This window comes from Micromonas pusilla, assembly GCF_000151265.4.
Source record: "Micromonas pusilla CCMP1545 genomic scaffold MICPUCscaffold_9, whole genome shotgun sequence".
Taxonomy (NCBI): domain Eukaryota; kingdom Viridiplantae; phylum Chlorophyta; class Mamiellophyceae; order Mamiellales; family Mamiellaceae; genus Micromonas; species Micromonas pusilla.
In genome coordinates, this window is record NW_003315890.1 from 573,935 (window position 1) to 593,693 (window position 19,759).

The 19,759-nt window shown below is 68.1% G+C and overlaps 10 protein-coding genes across 10 annotated transcripts; 3 read left to right on the forward strand and 7 right to left on the reverse strand.

Moving 5' to 3' along the window:
• Positions 1 to 73: 73 nt before the first annotated feature.
• MICPUCDRAFT_60753 (uncharacterized protein) lies at positions 74 to 1,160 on the reverse strand (the record flags this gene model as incomplete). Its single annotated transcript, XM_003061183.1, has 2 exons — positions 74 to 888; positions 1,034 to 1,160. 2 exons carry the CDS (start codon positions 1,158 to 1,160, stop codon positions 74 to 76), a joined length of 942 nt encoding a protein of 313 aa, XP_003061229.1.
• A 138-nt stretch (positions 1,161 to 1,298) lies between these two features.
• MICPUCDRAFT_60754 (uncharacterized protein) lies at positions 1,299 to 1,766 on the reverse strand (the record flags this gene model as incomplete). Its single annotated transcript, XM_003061184.1, has 1 exon — positions 1,299 to 1,766. One exon carries the CDS (start codon positions 1,764 to 1,766, stop codon positions 1,299 to 1,301), a length of 468 nt encoding a protein of 155 aa, XP_003061230.1.
• Positions 1,767 to 2,316: 550 nt separating this feature from the next.
• Positions 2,317 to 3,819, reverse strand: MICPUCDRAFT_45770 (uncharacterized protein; the record flags this gene model as incomplete). Its single annotated transcript, XM_003061185.1, has 3 exons — positions 3,109 to 3,819; positions 2,689 to 3,033; positions 2,317 to 2,649 (listed from the first exon to the last, which is right to left on the reverse strand). Exons 1-3 carry the CDS (start codon positions 3,535 to 3,537, stop codon positions 2,317 to 2,319), a joined length of 1,107 nt encoding a protein of 368 aa, XP_003061231.1. The 5' UTR covers positions 3,538 to 3,819.
• A 1,620-nt stretch (positions 3,820 to 5,439) lies between these two features.
• MICPUCDRAFT_60756 (cytochrome oxidase biogenesis family) lies at positions 5,440 to 7,188 on the forward strand (the record flags this gene model as incomplete). Its single annotated transcript, XM_003060920.1, has 1 exon — positions 5,440 to 7,188. The coding sequence occupies one exon, from the start codon at positions 5,440 to 5,442 to the stop codon at positions 7,186 to 7,188; it is 1,749 nt and encodes a 582-aa protein (XP_003060966.1).
• Positions 7,189 to 7,245: 57 nt separating this feature from the next.
• On the reverse strand, positions 7,246 to 8,439 carry MICPUCDRAFT_19835 (uncharacterized protein; the record flags this gene model as incomplete). Its single annotated transcript, XM_003061186.1, has 1 exon — positions 7,246 to 8,439. One exon carries the CDS (start codon positions 8,437 to 8,439, stop codon positions 7,246 to 7,248), a length of 1,194 nt encoding a protein of 397 aa, XP_003061232.1.
• Positions 8,440 to 11,540: 3,101 nt separating this feature from the next.
• MICPUCDRAFT_60758 (uncharacterized protein) lies at positions 11,541 to 15,134 on the forward strand (the record flags this gene model as incomplete). The annotated part of the gene is made up of 2 exons (XM_003060921.1): positions 11,541 to 11,731; positions 11,920 to 15,134. 2 exons carry the CDS (start codon positions 11,541 to 11,543, stop codon positions 15,050 to 15,052), a joined length of 3,324 nt encoding a protein of 1,107 aa, XP_003060967.1. The 3' UTR covers positions 15,053 to 15,134.
• Positions 15,135 to 15,226: 92 nt separating this feature from the next.
• Positions 15,227 to 15,953, reverse strand: ODA-DLC (flagellar outer arm dynein light chain; the record flags this gene model as incomplete). Its single annotated transcript, XM_003061187.1, has 4 exons — positions 15,227 to 15,375; positions 15,489 to 15,540; positions 15,662 to 15,733; positions 15,861 to 15,953. 4 exons carry the CDS (start codon positions 15,951 to 15,953, stop codon positions 15,227 to 15,229), a joined length of 366 nt encoding a protein of 121 aa, XP_003061233.1.
• Positions 15,954 to 16,397: 444 nt separating this feature from the next.
• MICPUCDRAFT_6736 (uncharacterized protein) lies at positions 16,398 to 17,018 on the reverse strand (the record flags this gene model as incomplete). The annotated part of the gene is made up of 1 exon (XM_003061188.1): positions 16,398 to 17,018. A coding segment is annotated over one exon (621 nt), but the record flags the coding sequence as incomplete, so codon positions are not given.
• A 341-nt stretch (positions 17,019 to 17,359) lies between these two features.
• Positions 17,360 to 18,794, forward strand: MICPUCDRAFT_60761 (uncharacterized protein; the record flags this gene model as incomplete). Its single annotated transcript, XM_003060922.1, has 2 exons — positions 17,360 to 18,737; positions 18,785 to 18,794. The coding sequence occupies exons 1-2, from the start codon at positions 17,374 to 17,376 to the stop codon at positions 18,792 to 18,794; spliced, it is 1,374 nt and encodes a 457-aa protein (XP_003060968.1). The 5' UTR covers positions 17,360 to 17,373.
• A 57-nt stretch (positions 18,795 to 18,851) lies between these two features.
• Positions 18,852 to 19,547, reverse strand: MICPUCDRAFT_60762 (uncharacterized protein; the record flags this gene model as incomplete). The annotated part of the gene is made up of 1 exon (XM_003061189.1): positions 18,852 to 19,547. The coding sequence occupies one exon, from the start codon at positions 19,545 to 19,547 to the stop codon at positions 18,852 to 18,854; it is 696 nt and encodes a 231-aa protein (XP_003061235.1).
• Between the last annotated feature and the right edge of the window lie 212 nt (positions 19,548 to 19,759).

Below are 19,759 nucleotides of genomic sequence, written 5' to 3' on the forward strand. Positions count from 1 at the left end.
TTAAGAATAATACAGCTACCTACTAGAGCTACACGACTACTCGCACGCCGCGTCGTCGCCTACTACCTTAGGGCTACCCGTCGTGGCTGCCGCTCGCGTCGTACGGGCGTCTGACGACCTCCCCCGCCGCGTCGTCGAAGCTGCGCAACGACGGCTCCGCGACGTCGAGCGGCACGAACGAGTCCCTGTACGTGCTGGTCTGCGTCGAGACCCTCCACGGCTCCGCCTCCACGTTTTGAATGTTCCACCGCGGGTCTTTCTTCTGCGTCGGCGCGAACGCGCCGGCGCCGTCGTCGTCGTCGTCGTCGTCGTCGTCGTCCTCCGCCGGCGCGTCCGGGTCGAAAAACGTCAGCTTCTCCAGTCCCAGCAACCCATCCATCGCCTCCGGCTCTTTCCTCGGGTCGTCCCTCGACACGCGCACGTTGAACGCCCAGCTCCCGCCGTTCGACAGCGCCGCCTCTTCCGGGGACACGACGCGCCCCGTCAGCGGCGTCGTCGACCCGTCGGAGGCACGGCAGCGATTGTCCAGTCGCACGGTGACGCGCACGCCAACCTTGACGTGCTTATCGAGCTCGAGGTCGGACAGGAGCCCGACGTTCGCGCGCGTCGATTTGGACGCGCCGTTCGCGGCGGCGACGACGATGCCCTCTCTGTACTCGCTCACGTCGTGAATTCGCAGGTGGTGCCTCGCGCCCTTGAGGACGCCGCCGCGCGGGAGCGAGCCGACAAGCGCGAGGTCCGGATGGCGCGCGAGGAGCGCGTTGCGAAGGTACGGCGGCGTGTCCACGTACTCGAGGACGCGCGCGATCATCACCGCGGGGCGGTTCGCCGCGTGCGAGGGCGGGCCGGAGTAGTGCCCGTCGTTCTTCGCGACGGATTCCTTGACGCCTGTTTGCGACGAGGAAGGAAGGCGCGGGGGAAGAGGCGAAGGACGTGAGGACGGGACGAGGAGGGGAAGAGGTGGAGGACGCGACGAGAAGACGATCGCCAGTGTAGCGCAGTAATCGCGGTCAATCACGAATCGGGAACGCACCGCCGTAGACGACGACCTCGTTCGCTTTGACTTTGATCGCCGCGCACGCGGCGCGCCACGCGAGGTGCGTGACCTCCGCGAGCGATGTCGCGGAGTTCGCGACCGCGGCGTCGACCGCGAGGATCATGATGCGGGCGGGTGCGCGCGGCGAAGTGGGGCGCCGAAATTTGGAAATCCTTTTTTGTTGTTTTTGGCGCGCTTTTCTTTTGCGACGCCATCGCATCGCCACCTAAGAGCTACGAGTATGATGACTACACCGCCGCCGCTACGTCGTCGTCGCCGCCTGTCGCCGCCGCGATTTACGCGCGCAGCATCCCTCAAACATCCCCGCCCACCCCTCGTGCATCGCCCGGCTCCAAGAATTCGCGAGCACGTCGTGCGACTCCCTGAGCACTCTCCTCGCCTCGTCCCGGTCTTCGCCCGCGACTTCGTAGTCTAACATCGCCTGCAGCGTGTTGAACGACGTCCTCAGAGCGTCCGCGTCCATCTCCCGACCCTCGCGCGCGGTCACGTCCAAGACCGCGTAGTGGTCGCCCCGGCACGCGAGTATTCGCGTCGTCTCGTACGTGTCGTCGTCGCCCAGCGTCCGCGGGGACGAGGTCCCGGACCGCGCGCTCGGCCATCCCGAGCTCGCGTGGCTCTTGGCGCTCCTCGACGGGGAAGGCTTCGGCTGCGCGGGCGTGGACGGCGTCGTCGCTCGCGGGGAGCGGAGACTCGCGACGCGCGCGGCCATCGCGTCGTCGTCCACCGCGTCCTCGTCGACCGGCGCGGGCGGGTCTAGCGCGCGCGGCGAGCGCGCGACGTCGAGTGTGCCTACTTTTCGATCTTTTTGAGTTGAATGGTTTCGGCGAGTGGAAATTTCCATCGCGTTCTGTTCGCGATCGCGTCGCGTCGTCGTCTCGTCTCGTCTCGTCTTCGTCTCGCGCTTCCCGCCTCGGCGTCCCACCGCCTCGAACGCGTCGCGCGTCACGTCGTCGTTCTTCTCTATTCCTCCTCTTCTCTATTCCGTCGCGTCCTTCGCGCCGCGCCGCGCGCCATCGTCCGTCGCGTCACACGCTTCGATCCTCGGGCGCGACGTACGTCAGCCGCAGAGGTGCGTTCTATACACTGGTTCCCATACGACCCCGTCGGCGTGGTGAACGCCGATCCTTAAGGACTTTTGCCGGCGCATCTCTCCGCCCACCCCACGCTTTCAATCCCCGCCCTCGATGCCTTTCAGCGCCAACTGACGCCTTTGAACTCCACCCCGACATTCGCTTGTATAGAACGGCCCTCACGTCGCGTCACACGCTTCGATCCTCGGGCGCGACGTATTTCAGCCGCAGATACTCGAACACGTCCGCCTCGTCGTCGATCTCCGCGTCCGTCACCTTCGACGCCGCGTTCGACGTCTCGCGAAAAATACCCTTATCGTTCAAGGACAGCCCGAACCTCCGCTTCGCCCAGTATCTCATGCTCCGGTTGAAGTACCCGCTGCCGGTGAAGTACAGCAACGCGAACGGAAGCTCCTCGGGGGCGTACACCTTGACGTCGATCCGCCGGTGCGTCCGCGCGGGTTCGACGGGGACTACGCCCATGCCGCCGCCGCCGTCGGCGTCGGCATCAGCGCGCGCGAGCTGTAACGAGGCGGCGTCCTCAGAAGGTAACAACGCGACGCCCATGTACGAGTCCTTCCCGACGCTGAGGTCGTCCGTCAAGACGCCCTTCCCCCGCAGCTCCGCGAGCACCGTCGGGAGGATGTCCTTGAACGTCGAGACGCCGCCTCTTCCGTCGCCTAAACTCCCGCAGCTCTCCGCGGTCATCCACTCCCGGGTCGGCGAGATCAAGACGTCGAGATCGCCGCAGGTGGGTTTCCCGCGGCGGTACGATCCCGCGGCGACGGCGACGCATCCCGGACACGCGCGCCGCGCCGCACGTTCGACGTACCCCGCGATCGCGGACGCTTCCTCTCTCGGCATCCGCTGATCGAACTCGTCGAAGTATTTCAACCCGATCATTTGCTGCGACGTGAGCAGCGCGCCGCTCGTCCCCGGGCCCTCGCCCTCGCCGCCGCTCGGGGTGACGTCGTCGTGCACGCGCGCGCGGAGTTGGTTCACGGTTTTAATCCCGACGTTGAAGAGGTGCCGCGCCTTGGCTTCGCCGACGCCCCACACCCTCGTCAGCTCCCGCACCGCGACGACGCGGTCGTTCCGCTTCAGCTCCTCGAGCTTCTGTAAGCGACCCGTCGTGAGGATCTCGTTTATCTTCCCGCGCACGGTCGACCGTTTGCTCGCCATCGCGGGAATCACCGGAGGGTCCACGAGCTGTTCGATCCGCGTCGCTTTAAACGGCAGGTCCTTGATCGCGTTCGCCGCGAGGTTGTGGTTCTTCGCCTTGTACGGATCGCCGAGGACTTTGTCGTAAATCTCCGCGAGATCCTCGAGCTTGTCCGTGATGTGCGCGTTCAGGTTGACCCCCTTCGGCGGGTCCCGCGAGCGCTGCTGGCACGCGAGTTTCGCGCGCATCCGCCCGAGGTACGGCCGCTCCTCCTCCTCCTCGGGCGGCGGCGTCGTCGCGGCGGCGACGAGCTCCCCAGTCCCGCCGCCGTCCGCGGGCGCGATGCCGCCGCCGCCGCCGCCTCCCTCGTCGTCGCGCACGCGCGGCGACAGCGGCGACGGACTCGCCTGGCTCGCTCTCGCGCCGCCGCCGGTCGGGGGGAAGTCTTCGGGCGGGAGCGCCTCGCGAGCTTTCAGACTCTTGGATGCCCAGTCTGGATGCACGACGAAGACGCCCGCGCCGCCGCCGCCGCCGCCGCCGCCGCCCCCTCCGCCGCCGTCGTCGCGCGCGTCCGACGTGATCTCGTGCGTCACCGCCGCGGCCGAGCGGCTCTTCTCTTCGACGCGCGCGCCGGCTTCTCGCACGCGCTTCGCGAGGATCTCCCTTCGCTTCTTGGACACGGACGCGTCGAACCACGCGACGACGCCGCGGAGGAAACCGTCGCCGGACGAAGACGAGGGCGGCGGCGGCGGCGGCGGCGGCGGCGCGCGCTTCTCGTCGCTCGACTTCGCCTTCTTCCTTCGCGACGCCGCGACGATGCCCGCGGCGCGTCGGTACGGATCCACCCCCGCGCCCGCGCCCGTCGACCCCACGGCGCCCTCCGCGGCGGCCGTGACCTGCGAGCTCGTCGGCGCCCTCCTCCCCAACGCGCGGACGAGCGACGCTTCATTCTTTTCGCACAGTTGCGTCTCGCCTTCTTCGCCGTCTTCGCCCCCGACGCGGACGCCGTCCCACTCGTCCCCTTCCGTGCCGACGCCTCCGCCCTCTCCTCCTCCCCCTCCTCCATCTCGCGTCGAGCCGCCGCGCGGCACGTCGGGCGCGCGCAAGCTGGCGCCCATTTGCGTCGGCTGCGTCTCGGGCGAGGACCCGCCGCGGAGGTCGAAGCCTCCGCCGGCGCCGCCGCGAAGGGACGACGGGAGGTCGAACGCGAACGTCGCTTGGCTGTCCGACGCGCCGCCGCCGGTCTGCTCCGCGCGAAGCCGCGGGTCCGGGTCCGGGTCCGGGTCCGGGTCCGGCGCGGGCGCGCGGCCGACGCGGCGGCCGCGGCGTCTCGGCGGCGAGCCTGGAGAGGGGGCGGCGGCCGGGTCCGTCGGAATGTGGAATGTGGGCACCCCCGGCGAGTACGAGAAGATCCGACGACGACGACGACGACGCCGCGCACCTGTGACGACGTCCGCGCACCGATTCTGCGCGTCCTCGGCGCGGCGCTTCCTCTCATTCTTCTTCCGCGACGCGACCTCCACGCGCGCGCCGCCCATGCCGCGCGCGCGCTCGCTCTTCCGACTCGCTCTAACGTTCGGTCGCGACGTCCGAGTCGTCTTCTTCGTCCTCGTAGCTCGCGTCCTCGGACTCGCCGACGTCGTCCTCGTCTTCGTCCTCCTCCCCGGGGCTCTCCTCGCGGACGTCGATCCCGCGATGCGTGCGCTAACCTATCAGCGGTATCTTCGCGCGGCTCTCGCGTATCTTCGCTCGCTGCGAGGGGAGGGAAGACGTCAGGTCGACCGGTCGATTGTGTGCACCTTCACGGAGACGTCGACGACGACGCGGAGACGACGCGACGGGAAGATTTGTCGCGGCGTCCGGAAGAGCCCCCCGCGCGCACCTTGTCCTCCTCGGCCTTCTCCGCGCGCGCGAGCGCGATGGACTCGGTCGCTTCGAAGTCCTCGCGGTCGTCGACAGGTGGCGCGGGCACGCGCGCGATAGTTGGATATCGCGCGTTCAACGGCGCGAGCATGCCATCACGCGTGCCGAGGAATGATGGCTGAGTGGGCGTTTTTTCGAGCTCGTCGACAGGAAGTCTCATCCTGTCTCCTTCAAAACGAACGCCGACGGTTCCGACGCCGCACTACCGTCGGCACCGCGACGACGCGATGCTGCGCCGGGCGGCCCTCCGGGCGGGCGCCTCGAGCGGCCTGTGCGGTTCGACGTCGACGCGGACGCGCGGGTTCGCCTCCAGCGGCGCCTCTCAACTCGGATGGTTCGGCCTCGGCGGTGCGAGCGCCGATGACGCGTCGTCCGCGGCGGTCGCGGAGACCGCCGCCGACGCCGCGCGCGTCGGCGAGACCGCGACCGGGGAGCTCTCGACGACCGCGTCCACCAGCGCGTTTTCGTTCGACGCCATCCCGGACGTCGTCGGGCACGCCGCGAGCGCGCTCGCGCACGCGCACGATCTCTCCGGGCTGCCGTGGTGGATCACCATCGGCGCGAGCGCGGTCGCGGTGCGCCTCGCGCTCCTCCCCGCGGCGGTGCGCCAAGCCAAGGCGGGCGCGCTCGTGACCGCGGCGGTCGCGCGCGCGAAGGGGCCCGACGGGAAGCCGCCGAGGTCGATGCGCGACATATATAACGCCGCGAGCGAGCTCCGAAGGCGCACGAACGGCGTCGCCGTCGGATGGCTGATCGCGGGGCCGCTCGTCCAGCTCCCCGTCTTTTTCGTCGCCGTGCTCGGCGTGAGACGACTCGCGCAGCAGCCCGACATCGGGCTCGAACTCGGCGGCGCCGCGTGGTTCACGGACCTCACGCTCGCGGCGGTGGACCTCTCCACCGCGACCGCGCCGATGGGGCTGATGGGCGCGGCGTTGCCGTGCGCGACGGCGGCAGCTTTGTTCGCGAACGTCCACCGGTCGCTCGGCCCCGCCGCGGCGGCGGCGCCGGCGGCGGCGACGCTGAAGCTCTTCGTGGAGTGGCTCACGGTGCCGACGCTGATGATCGGGATGCAGCTCCCGCACGCGATTCATATGTACTGGCTCCCGGCGTCGCTGAGCGCGCTCGCGCAGGGGGCGTTCATGAGGACGCCGGAGGGGAGGCGGGCGCTGGGGATCGATCCGGATTTCGCCGCGGCGGCGAGGTATACCGCGAAGGAGCAAGCCGCCGCGGGGTTGAATTTATCCCGCGCGCTCGACGCCGACGAAGTTCGGTGGCTTCGAGACGCCGCGCAGGCGAGGGCGGACAAGAAGATTGAGGACGCGCTGCGGATGTTAGAGCGCGCGGCGGCGCGGATGCCGGCGCCGGAGGCGGAGGAGGAGCCGCCGCGAGCGGACGCCGCGGGCGACGGCGACACCCTCGACGCCGCCGCCGGCGAGACGAAGACGTCCAGAGGCAAGGCGCCGCCGCTCACCGTGAGCGCGAGCGCGCACCCGACGGTTCTGTACGCGCTGGCGCAGACGCGCATGGTCTTGAAGCTGTGGAAAGACGCCGCGAACGCGTACGAGTTGTCCGCGAAGATGGAAGTCAACGCGGAGCGCCGAGCGATGGCTTTCGCCGGCGCCGGGGTGGCGCGCGCCAACGTCGGGGACCTCGCCGCGGCGGCGACCGCGCTGGACGCCGCGATCGCGCTCAACGATAAGGACGTGAGCTCGATGATATCGCTCGCGGCGGTCAGGAAGAGGAGCGGCGATCTGAAGGGCGCGTTCGAGGTTCTCGAGAGGGCGGCGAAGATCGCCCCGGAGGTCCGAGAGCGATTCATCGCGCCCCTGGAGAAGGAGACGGCGAGGGGAGGGAAAAAAGGAGGAAACGCGCGCGCCTCCTCCGGCGGTCATAAGGTTAAGGGTGCGGGTAGGGAAAAAAACGCGCACGAGGGGGGTAGGAACGGGGGACGCGGCGATAACGATAGGAGGACGTAGCGCGACGCGTCGATTACAACTAGCTGCTAGACGGTCAACACGAAACATTCGTCGTCGTCACGACAGATCGAACCCGCTTCCGCTCGTGACGGCGTACAGAAGCTTCTCCTTCACCGCGTCTTTCGTCTTATACGGCGGCAGCTTGAGCAAGTTCATGCACGTCGCCGCGGTCGGCAGCCGCGCCAAATCCGCGGTGTCCTCGCTCGCGCGGCTCCCGCTCGACATCCCGGACCGATGCACGCAGAACGGCGGCATGAGCTGCGAGAACCCGAGCAACGGCGTGTTCGGACACGCGGTGACGAATTTCAAAAACGCGCGTTGATCCTCCTCGCGACACTCTCTCAACGCGTCCCACAGCGCCGTCACCGTCGGGTGGTCCGCGGTGTACCCGCCGCTGTACGTCGCCGACCGCGCGAGGTCGTCGATGTCGATCTTCCCGCCCGCGCCGCTGATGAGTAATCGCAGCTCCGCGGGCGCGAACACGCGCAGCCACGAGGGTTCGATCAAGCCGCGGAACCCGTCCACGAACGCTTTCGATTGCCTCCGAATCCTCGCGTGCATGAGGTGATGCGCGAGGAGGTGGACGTACCGCCCGCGGTTCTCTCCGTCGACGCGAATCTCGGACCCGCCGGGGATCAAGTCGACGTCGCCGCCGACGCCGTCCGGGTCGGACGCGGTGAAGTGCAGAAACAGATCCTCGACGTCGCGCGCGGGGAGACGTTTCAGCGACAACAGGTGGTGGTACAGCTCCGGGTCTAGCGTCGCGAGGTCGTTCAGCTCCGGCGGTCGGCCGTCGCGAAGTTTCGCGAGGAAAAAACCCGCGAGAGGGAGGTCCACGAGGATACCCTCGTACACCGCCTTCCCGAGCATCGCGCCCAAGAACTCGAGCTTCCGAAGGTGGTCCGCCCCCGCGTGTTTCCACGACGCCGGGTTCGGGTACAACGTCCGGTCCGGGGTCTCGACGAATAATCCAACCTTCGGGTCGAACGCCTCTTCGATCAACGCGCTCAGAAAATCTTTGAACAGACCGCCGCCGTCGACGCCGGCTTCCTCGACGCCGTGCTCGTTCACGAAGTTGACGCGAACGACGCCTTTCAACGACCCGGGGGGGCGCTCGCCGACGTGATCGTCGCGCCACCGTCGGTTCTCGTGTTTCAACGCCGCCGGTCCGAGCGCGTCGAGCGCGTCCGCGAAGACCCGGCCGCGCGTGACTTGGATGTGATGCTCCGGGGTGAACCCGAACGCTTCCATCGGCCCGCCGCGGCCCGCGTGATCGTTTCGATCGCGAAAGATGGAGTTTTTGAACCACCGCACGCGCGCGCCGAACGGCACCAGGATCGGCGCGCGACGAAGGAGTTCCGCGGCGCGGTTCCGTCGAAAACCGCCCGCCGCGGTGCGTTTTTTATCCCCGGCGCCGTTCACCGGATTCGTCGCCTCGTCCAAGAACGCGTCCACGGACGAGCTCCGATCGCCGCCGCCGGCGTCGTCCTGGCGGAAGAGCTCCGGGGCGTGGAACGACTCGGGCGGGATCAGACGAAGCCGCCCGTTGCGGTCGTGCACCTGCGCGAGCGCGCGCGCGAGCGCGCGCGCCGCCGACCCTCTCGCGCCGTCTCCCTCGCCGCCGACCGCGAGCGCTCTTCCCGCGTCGTCGCCGCCTTGCATACTGCCGCCAACCGCGGCGGCGTCGCCGCCGTCGGGGTCGACGTCCACCCACAGAATCCGCCACAGCGCGTCGCGAAGGCACGCGACGAGCGTCGGCGTCTCCTCCGCCGGGAGCGGCTCCCCCGCGTCGCCCGCGGCGGCGAACTCTTCGTCGTCGCCGGTGAGCAGGAACGTCCCGTACGCGGCGGCGAACGCGCCCAGGCTCTCGAGCCACGGCGTCGAGACGGACTGCGTCGCGCTGTCGTCCGTGACGCGCGGCCACGCGCGGTTCGTTTGAAACGCGCGCAGCGTGCGCCACGCGCGTCGAACGAGCGGCGTGCCGAAGGCGAGCGCGGACATCAGCGCGCCGCGTTCGGACGCGCGCGATCGCGCGGAGACGGACGCGACGAGCGCGGCGACGGAGCGCACGCCGATCTGCGCGGCTGAAGACGCGGATGACGCGGATGACGCGATCGTCGGGCGCGGCGGCGGCGGTCGCGCGGCGGCGCCGAACGCGGGCGCCGCCGCGGCGCCGAATCCAAACGCTGGCGGCGGCGGCGGCGCGGTCGGCGCGTCTTCCATCGCCTCGTCCGCGGCGTCGGCGCTCCACCCGTCGTCTTCCCCCGGCAGCGCGTCGATCACGAGCCACTTCAACAGCGCGCCGTTTCTTAAGCACTTCAGCTGCTCCACGAGCTGCGGCGGGGTGCTGACTCGCGCGGCGCCGCCGCTCGCCGCGGCGGCGCGTCTTCTCGCCGCCGCGCGTCTTAAGCCTTCGTCGTCGTCGTCGTCGCTGTCGACCTCGTCGTCGCTCTCTATGTCGTCGTATCCCACGTCCATCGCGGCGGACTCGCCGTCCACGTCCATGGCGTCGCCGGCGACCGCGGGCGCGGACCAAATCAGCGCGCCGGGAGGAAACTGCCGCAACGCGTCGGACGCGAACGCCGCGAATCCGTTCGCCGCGAACCACTTTTCGCGCGCGCTCCCGTCGCCGCCGCCGCGGCGACGCGGCGCCTTCGCCGCGGCCTCCGCGATGTTCCCGAGCAACCACCCGATCGCGGGGAACGCGCTGCCGGTGTCGTCCCCCGCCGGAAGCGACGCGGGGGGGCACCGACGAAGGCTCTCCACGGCTCGCGCCCACACTTTATGCGGCCACCTCTCTCCGCCGGCGCTCTCGACGCTCAACGCGGACGCCGCGCCGCCGGCGCGTCGCCACAGCGACGGGATCGTCAGAATCTGCGGCGCGAATCGTTTCTCGGGCGTCGCGACGGCGTCCGCGCACGTCTCCAGCGCGCGCTCGCTCACGTCGCGGACGAGCGTCTCGAGGGCATCGTACGCGCGATATCGTTCGCCCCCGAGTCGCATCCGAGCGAGAATCATCCTCCTCAGGCGAGCGAACAAGTCGTCTCTCCCCGCGAGCGTCGTCAACACCTCCGTCGCGACCTTCCCGTCAACACCTCCGTCGGCCCCCGCGGACGACCCGCGCGTCGCGAGCTGAACGACGCCCGTCAGCGGTTCGACGAACCCGCGCTCCCGCGCGAACCCCTTGTCGTGCTCGGTCAGGCACTCCAACGCCGCCGTCGCGAGCCTCCGCGCGCGCAGCTTCACCCTCGCCGCCGACGTCGCGTCTAGTCGATGCGCGCCCTCGAACAGGACGCGATGCCGGCTCGCGTGGTGGCCGTCGCACGCGTCCGCGAACAGCGACGCGTCCGCGGCGACGCGCGGGTCGACGAAGAAGAGCAGCTTCGCGAAGAAGTCGGCGACGTCCGCGTCCGCGTCCGCGGCGTCCGCGCGCGCCGACGGCGGCGTCGAGCGCGCGTCGCCGTACGTCGCCGTCCACTCGTCTCGAACCGCGCGCCGCGCGGCTTTCAGATCGCGGCTCGCGCGCCACGCCGCCTGCGTCGTGAATAGGGGGGGAGGGTGACGGGGACGCGAGCGAGCGAGTGAGCGCGAACGAAAGACGATCGAGATGCGGTGGGCGGAGAGATGCGCCGGGCAAAGTCCTTAAGGATCGGCGTTCACCACGCCAACGCGGTCGTATGGGGACCAGTGTATAGAACGATCGCGTTCGGAGACGTGCGGGTGCCGATTCGAAGGACGTTCGTCGACGCGCGGATCTGAGCGCGAGGACGCGCCTGGACCGTCGTCGCGGACCGCGTCTCCGCGCGAAGCCTTCCTCGCCGCTCGCGGTCCGCCCTCGCCTGCTCCACGAGCGCGGCGCGGTCGGGTTTATCCGCGCTCTTCGACGCCCCGCCGAGCGCGACCCTCGACGTCGGCTTGTGGTTCCCGTCGAAGAACCGGAGGGAAGGCATCTTCGCGTCCTCCTCCTCCTCCTCCTCCTCCGCGTCGGCGTCCTAGCTAGACGCCGTCGTCCTACGCGTCCGTCGTCGCTCGAGCGCGGTCGACGGTCGCGTCGCCTCCGCGGCGGGACGTCCGTCGCGTCCGCGTCTGGCGACGTTCGCGCGGGGGAGAGTGACGCCCGTCGAGCTCCCGCCTCTCCCCGACGTCGTCGTCAACATCGTCGCGTCGAAGCGACGACTGCGACTGGACTGCGACTGGACGCGGACGAGTCGTGTTCGCCGTGAGACACTGTCTGCTGTTTCAAGCGACCGTCGAGCGTCCCGCGCCTCGTCACTTCGAGGAGCGCGTCTCGGGATCGCGCGCGTGGCCTCGGGGCGAGCGCGGACGCACGCGCGAACGCACCGCGCGGCGCCATGAGCAAGATCAGCCTGCACACCGGCCTCAGCACCGGCGGCGTCGCGGGGCTTCGAGGGTTGAACATCTTCATCCAGGACGTCCGAAATTCTAAATCGAAAGAGGCGGAGCTCGAGCGCGTGGAGAAGGAGCTCGCGAACATCCGGAGCAAGTTCAAGAACAAAGGGCTGTCGTCGTACGAGAAGAAGAAGTACGCGTCCGCGCGGCCATCGCGCGCGTTTCTCGGGGAAACCCACCGCGGCGACGTCGCGATCTCGCGCGTCGCGCGACCCGTTCTTCTCTCGCGCGGCCCGACCGAGGAAAAAAGAAAAATCAAACGACGCCCGCCCGCGTCGTCGATCGATCGCGCGACTGACCCCCCCTCCCCCGTCGTCCCAGGTACGTGTGGAAGCTCCTGTACATCTTCATGCTCGGGTACGAGGTCGACTTCGGGCACATGCAAGTCATCGGCCTCATAAGCGCGACGAAGTTCGCGGAGAAGCAGGTTGGCTACACCGCGACGTCAGTGCTCCTGAACGAGACGCACGAGTTTTTACGACTCGTGATCAACTCCGTGAGAGAAGACATCATCGGACGGCACGAGTCGCATCAGTGCCTGGCGCTGTCGTTCGTCGCGAACGTCGGCGGCAGAGAGTTCGCGGACTCGCTCGCCGCGGACGTCCAGGTCGTGTTGACGAACAGCGCGGTCCGACCGATCGTTCGGAAGAAAGCCGCGCTCGCGTTGCTCAGGCTGTTCAGAAGGAACCGCGAGATCTTACTTCCGGAGACGTTCGCGCAGAAGATGCTGAACCTGCTCGACGAGAGGGACTTGGGGATACTCACCGGGGTGATATCGCTCCTGACCGGGATCGTGAGCCACGACTACCGCGGGTACGAGGCGTGCATCCCGAAAGTGTGCGACGTCATGAACCGACTCGCGAGGAACAAAGACGTCCCGCTGGACTACCTGTACTACGCGCTCCCGTCGCCGTGGCTGCAAGTCAAGTGCATGCGCGTCCTGCAGTACTACCCCACCCCGGAGGACCCGGAGTATCGGCAGGCGGAGACGGACGTGATTCACCAGATTTTGACCGGGACGAACATGGTTCGGAACGTGAACAAAAACAACGCGTTGCACTCCGTGCTCTTCGAAGCCGTAAACCTCGCCAACATGCTCGACTTGGAAGACCGCACGTTGCTCACGGAGTCCATAGAGACGTTAGGGTCGTTCGTGGAGATGGAGGAGCCAAACATCGTGTACCTCGGCCTGCAGTACCTCACGAAGATGGTCGCCCCGGACACGTTAGAGGCGATCAAGCAGTACGAGTCGCTCGTGGTGACGCGGCTGCATCACGGGGACATCTCCATTCGCAGGCGCGCGTTGGACTTGCTCTACGCGATGTGCGACGGGAACAACGCGAAGCAGATCGTGGGGCACTTACTCACGTACATGATCACCGCGGACTTCAACATACGCGAGGAGCTCGCGCTGAAGACGGCGATCCTCGCGGAGCGATACAGCGGCGGTTCGGTTCAAAACAAGCGGTGGTTCCTGGACGTCTCCCTCGCGCTCATCGAAAAAGCCGGCGACTACGTGTCGGACGCGCACTGGCACAGGGTCGTGCAGATCGTGACGAACGCGCCGGAGCTGCACGAGCCCGCAGCGCGCGAGTCGCTCGCGAGGCTGAGAGACGGCGCGTCGCACGACATGTTCGTGAAGCTCGCGGCGTACCTCTTGGGCGAGTTTGGACACGCTCTCGCGGCGACGGAGCGTCCGTCGTCGTACGCGTCGATTTTGATGGCGATGCACGAGCGGGTGGGGACGCACGCGCGGGAGATCATCCTGAGCGCGCTCGCGAAGATGTGCATGCACGCGGGCTCGGACGAAGCGCTAAGGAAGATGGTCGGGGAGCTGTTCAAAGCGGACGCGAGCACGGCGGCGGTGGAGCTGCAGCAGCGCGCGGTTGAGTATTACGTGATGACAAACACCAAGGATTACCACGCGACGTTGCGGAGCGTCATGGACCAGATGCCGGAGTTTCCGAACCGGGAGAGTAAGCTGGAGAAGAACTTGGAGGAAGCCGTCGGCGAGACCGCGGACGCGGCGGTGGTGAAGAGGGACAGAGTCGCCGCGACCGCGACCGCGGTGATCGCCGCGAACCGATGGCGCGCGGGGCGGGGCGGCGGCGGCGGCGGCGGCGGCGGCGGCGCGACGGCGGATGCGAACGACGTGCCGACGATGGGGCTCGCGGATTTGCTCGGCGGGTCGTCCGTGCCCGACGCGCTCGGCGGGGAGCGCGGCGGCGGCGCGGCGGAACCGGCGACGGCGACCGCGGGGGCGATGATAGACCCGCTGGAGGCGATGATGGGCGCGGCGGCGATAACGCCCGCGGCGGCGGGGGCGGGGGCGACTATGGATCCTCTCGAGGCCCTGATGGGCGGCGCGCCCGCGGCCGCGCCGGCGGCGATAACGCCGGCCGCGGGCGCGCTGATAGATCCGCTCGAGGCGATGATGGGCGGCGCGCCCGAGCGACCGGCGGCGGCGCCCGCGGCGTCGACTTACGGCGGGTTGGACGATCTCCTCGGCGGCGGCGGCGGCGCGCCGCCGCCCGCGCCCGCGCCGACGGACGACGTCGCGGCGATCATGGACCCGCTCGCGGCGGCGCCGGCGCACCGCGCGCCGCCGCCCGCGCCGGAACCCCAACACGTGGCCGCTGCCGCCGCGGTCGTCGATCCGTACGCGGCCGCGGCGCCGCCGCCGTCGGTGTCCGCGACGCCCGCGGTGGCGCCCACCGTAAACGTCGCGGAGTGCCTCAAGAAATTGCGCGCCGCCGACAACGGGCTCCTGTACGAAGACCCGTACATTCAGATCGGCGTCAAGTCGCAGTGGCAAGGGAACCAAGGCAGGGTGATGTTCTACCTCGGGAATAAGCACGATGCCGACTTGAACCAGCTCGAGCTGACGCTGTCGTCGACGCCTGGTCTGAACGCGCGCCTCGCGCCCGCGCCGCCGTCTCTCGGGTCGAAGAAGCAGGTCCAGGTTTTACTCGAGCTCGCCGCCGCGAGCGGGTACGCCGGGTCCCCGGTGGTGACGCTCAGATACGACGTCGCCGGCATCGGGTCCGTGCACCAGAACCTCACGACGCCGTACGGCGCGCACAAGTTCTTGACGCCGTGGGCGGCGCCGGACGCGGGGGCGTTTTTCGCCAAGTGGCACGAGACGACCGCCGCCGCGCAATCCGTCGACGTCGTCACCGTCTCCGCCGAGATTTCCTCGGGAGGGCTTCCCGCGATCGAGCGCGCGCTGACGAGCGTGAACGCGCACGTCCTGCCCGGATTGGACCCGAACGTGAACAATGTCGTCGCGGCGTCGACGGTGACGTATTCGAACGGCGCGGAGTGTTTCGCGCTCGCGAGGGTGGAGTCGGATGCGAACAACCGCGCGGTGTTTCGCGTGACCGTCGCCGCGAGCGACCGAGGGACGATGGAGGGGGTGCAGGCGGCGCTGTATTCGCAGATCTTGGCGCCGTGAGCGAATCGAATCGATCGATGGGGGATGGACGCTTTAGAGAATCCGGTCGGGACGCTTTTAACGAACGCGTTAACTCGACGACGACCCCCGGCGCTCGCGCTTCGAAACAAATCGATCGATCGATCAAATCACTTTTCGTTCCGATTTATTACACCCGCTCTTTTTCGTTCTACTCTAGATGGCGAGCCAGTACACGGTCGCGATGCACTGGATCGTCTGGCTCTCCCACAGCACCGTGTGCTTACCGTCCACCGCCGCGTCCCACAGCGCGGTGCTGGCGGTGTGCATCCCACCCCCGGTCTTTTGCACAAAGTTGCACGTCACTGGAGAGAAGACGAGGACGAGGACGGAGGAGGGCGGGCGTCAGCGGAGGGAACGGGGCGGACGAGCGGACGGCGGCGCGAGCGCGCGAGGCTCGGTTCGTTCGTTCGCGCACCGATGTACTTGAAAGGTTTCTGCAAGCCCGCGAGTTTCTTAAGGCACCCCTCCTGCGAGACGAGACGGGAAGGAAGAGGGGACGGTGAGTTCGGTCGAACGAACGATTCGCGCGCGACGACGCGGCGAGGCGCGCTCGGTCGCAATTGAAACGCGACGGGTCCGCGGACGCACCACGACGTTCGACGTCCACTGGTTCACCTTCGAGTGAAGGAAGCTGTTCGTGCCGACCGCGCTCTCGATGCACTGCGGGCGATCAGCGACGAGGTTGGGGGGGAGGTCAGCGTCGATCGGTCGTTCGGAAGCGCGCGAAGGGGGAGCGAGCGCGGTCGAAAATCAATCAGTGGACGCGCGAGCTCGGACGCGCGCGCACCTCTCTCACGATGGTGTCCATCTCCTCGTTCGTGATGAGCTGGTCCTCTCTAAGCCCGGAGATGAGCCCGGTTTCTTCGTCGAGGCCGCCCATGGTGATGCGCGCGCGTCGTCGGGGACGAGCGCGAGGCTGAGTGACGTGCGCCCGATTTGGAGCGCAGCTCAACGGCGATTTGTCGAGACAGCGCACGGCGACTGGACGGGCACGGTTTTTTTCAGCGCGGCGCGCGTCGACGACTCGCGTACGCGTGGTCTCGTGATTGAACGATGCGCGCTACGCTCGCTAATCTGCGTGCGCGTGCGGCCTATCCCCCGGCGGCGGGTTCGCTCCCCCCTCGGCGCCTCCGCCGCCGCCGCCCAACGCGCGCGCGATGTCGTCGTTCCCGCCGCCGCCGCCGCCGCCGCCGCCCGCGCCGCCTCCGCCTCCGCCGCCGCCGACGCGTCGCGCGCCCCCTCCCCCCATGAACACCCCCGCCCTCGGCTCCGCGACGAATCCCCCTCGCCCCCACACCTCCCCGTTCGGCCCGTCCACCTGCCCGAACGCCCACTTCAACGCGCGCGGCGTGCGTAAGATCCGCCGGTTCGTCATCGTCGGGTAGACGTCTTCGAGGAAGTAATACGCGTGGCCGGCGCCCATGCCGAGGAGGTCGACCACCGGCGAGCTCCCGAGCATGACGCTGAAGATGAGCAACACCCACGGGAGATACGGCGCGGTGAACGAGAAGAGCCCGAGGAAGGACATGTTCACGTACGAGTTCCTTCGGCCCCAGACGTAGACCATCATGAACGTGAGGCTCGAGCCGAGGAATTGGATGTTCACGAACGGCGCCGCGAAGGAGAGCAGACACCCGCCGAACACGAGCATGGTGAAGAAGTCCGCGCTTCTACCTCGGAACGTCCCTTCCTCGAGTAAGCGGCAGTACCGCGAGAGGAAGAACATGTGAAACACGAAGTCCATCCCGAGCGACCCGAAGAAGAAGAAGTTGGTGAAGAGCCTCCAGAGCTGGTACTTTCGGAAGATCAGATGGCTGTTGTAGTACACGCTGAACGGGGAGATGAGCTCCAACGCGCATCCCGCGGTGGTGAGGAACGACAGCGTGAGGTACGACCGCGTCACGATCGGCATCTGGCGGTACCATTGCTCCAGCGTCATCGGCATCGCGCGCGGATCTCGCGGCCGCGCGTCGATCGATCGATCCCTAAATTTATTTTCTCAACGAACGAACGACACGCGGAGGTAACACCGAACGACGGACGACGCCGGCGGCGCGACGTCGCGGATCCTCGCGAGCGGAAACGCCGCTTCCGAGCTCGCTCGCGGTGTCGGGACGCGCGTCTCGAACCCGATCGCGCCGGTTCGAACCGTTCGAGGCGCGTCGCGAAGTGAGCCTCAGATCCCACCGCGACGGCTCCAGTTCCTCGCGTCGCGTCGCGTCGTCGTCGTCGATGAAAGTCACATCAGACGAGAAAACCACGATCGACGCCGTCACACGTCCCAGGCGCAGCGCGCGATCATGGCGCAAGATAAGCTCAAGGTGCTCTTCGTGGGCGACGTCGAGGGCAGGTTCGACGAGATCTTCACGCAGGTGAACGCGGTAAACGCCAAGGCGGGGCCGTTCGCCGCGATGCTCTGCGTCGGGAGATTCTTCGCCCCCGACGGATGCAGCGACGCGCTCATGCCGTACCTCACCTCGGAGAAGCGCATATCCGTCCCGACGTACTTCATCACCGGCGACGAGGACCCCGGCAAAGGCAGCACGTCGCTCGTGGACGACATCCAGGACGGCGGCGAGGTGTGCAAGAACCTCACGTTCCTGGGCCGAGCCGGCGCGAAGCGATTGCCGTGCGGCCTCAGCGTCGCGTACCTCTCCGGCGCGTACAAGCCGGACAAGTACGCCCTGGACGCCGCGTTCGCGGGGCGACGCAACGCGAAGACGCTCGCGCCGCACTACATCTCCAGCGACGTCGACGAGATCGTGCGCGCCGCGCGCGGGGGCGAGGACGGGGAAGAGAACGAAGAGTTTTCGCTCGCCGGCGTCGACGTCTTGCTCACCGCCGAGTGGGGCGAGAAGTTCGACGCGTTGCTTCCGGACACGATGTCGCACCCGCTCGCGAGCGCGACGGAGGATAACTTATCGCCCGCGGTGACGCGGCTCGCGACGGAGGTGGCGGCGAGGTATCACGTCGCGGGGACGGAGGGCGCGTATTTCGCGCCGCCGCCGTATCGAAACGCGCTCCACGCGACGCGGTTTTACGGGTTGGGGAAAGTAGGAAACGCCGCCGGCGCGAAGAGCTTGGTCGCGGTCGCGGTGACGCCGACCGCGCAGCTCGCGCTCGATGCCGCGCGGACGGGCGCGCGCGACGGCGGCGACGCGTGCACGCCGTGCCCGTACACGTACGAGCGTCCGAAACCGCGCGTCGCGGAGCCCGAGGAGGACGCGGAGCCCGAGGAGGACGCGTCGACGCCGGCGGCCGCCGTCGGACCGGCGCCGCGGGATCATAACGCGCCGAAAAGACACGAGGACCTCCCGTCCGGGGAGTGGAAGTGCGGGATGTGCGGGAACGTCAACCGCGCGCATCAGCAGAAGCAGTGCCACATGAAGAAGTGCGGCGCGCCGAGAGAGGGGGACTTGGAGCTGTGGAGGATGCAAAACATGAGTTTCAACGGCAGAGGCGCCAAGCGCGACGCGGACGGCGCCATCGTGAACGCGCTCGGGGGCGTCCGCGGCGCGGGCGGGGGCGAAGGGAGGGTGTACAGCATGATGTCCAAGGCGGAGGCTGAGGCCGCGGCGGCGGCCGCGGCCGCGGAGAGAGCCGCGGCGGCGGAGGAGGAGGCGGCGAAGCGCGCGAAGATGACCGCGAAAGAGAGGACGTCGTTGTACGCGTCGCAGAAGACGATGACGGCGAAGCAAAAGTACAGAAAAGGGACGTCTAATCCGGGGGCGTGGAGGTGATCGTTTCGTTAGTCTAGGTGGTCCGTGTAGTTCTCGCGTTAGTCCGCATGCGTCATCGACAGCTCGCGCTCGAGTTTGGTCACATGCGCTTTCGCGTGCGCGTGGATATTGCGGGTATCGTGGGTATCGCGGGTATCGCTGCGCTCCACCGCGACGCGCCACCACTTCAGCGCCTCCTTTTTGTTCACCGCAACGCCGCACAAGCCCTGTTCGTAGAAGAGCCCGAGATCCCACGCGGCAATTCCTGATCCCAGCTCCGCCGCCTTGAAGTACAATTCGACTGCCTTTGCTTCATTTTTCTCCACGCCGTCGCCCTCCTTGTATAAGTAGCACCACGCGAGTTCGTAGGTCGCGTGAGCGTGCCCACACCCGGACGCTCTTTCGTACCACTCTGAAGCCTTCTTGTGGTCAAGCGTCTCGCCGAACCCGTCGAAGTACAGGTAGCGCTCTGCCATCTCGAACATGGCGTCGACGTCTCCACGATCGGCAGCTTTACGCAACCAGTAGATCGAATGCTCATACTTCCCATCGATGTAAAGCTCATAACTGAGCGCGGACAACGCACTTAGAGAGCCCCCAGGCAACGACGCGTCAGACTTTTCCGCGTCCCTCCACACCTTGCTCACCTGAGCGAGCGCGACGCGGTCTCGCGGGTCGTCCCCGAGGTGCGAGAACACGACGGCCGCGACGTTCTCGGGGATGGCGTTGAAGCCGATGCTCGAACGCGTCCGCATGGCTCGGATCTGAGCGTGCGGCGGAGGGGGGCGCGCGGAGGAAGTGCTGTGGTCGACCGACCTCGGCCGGAAGCCGCGTGTTTTCGAACTGAACGTTCCTGAGCGGCGATATCTCGGGCTGGCGAGGCACTGGTGAGCTCGCCGCGGTGAGAAGGACCCGCGGACGCTCACACGACGCGGAGGAGTCGACGACGGCGGTTGTCGACGGCCGC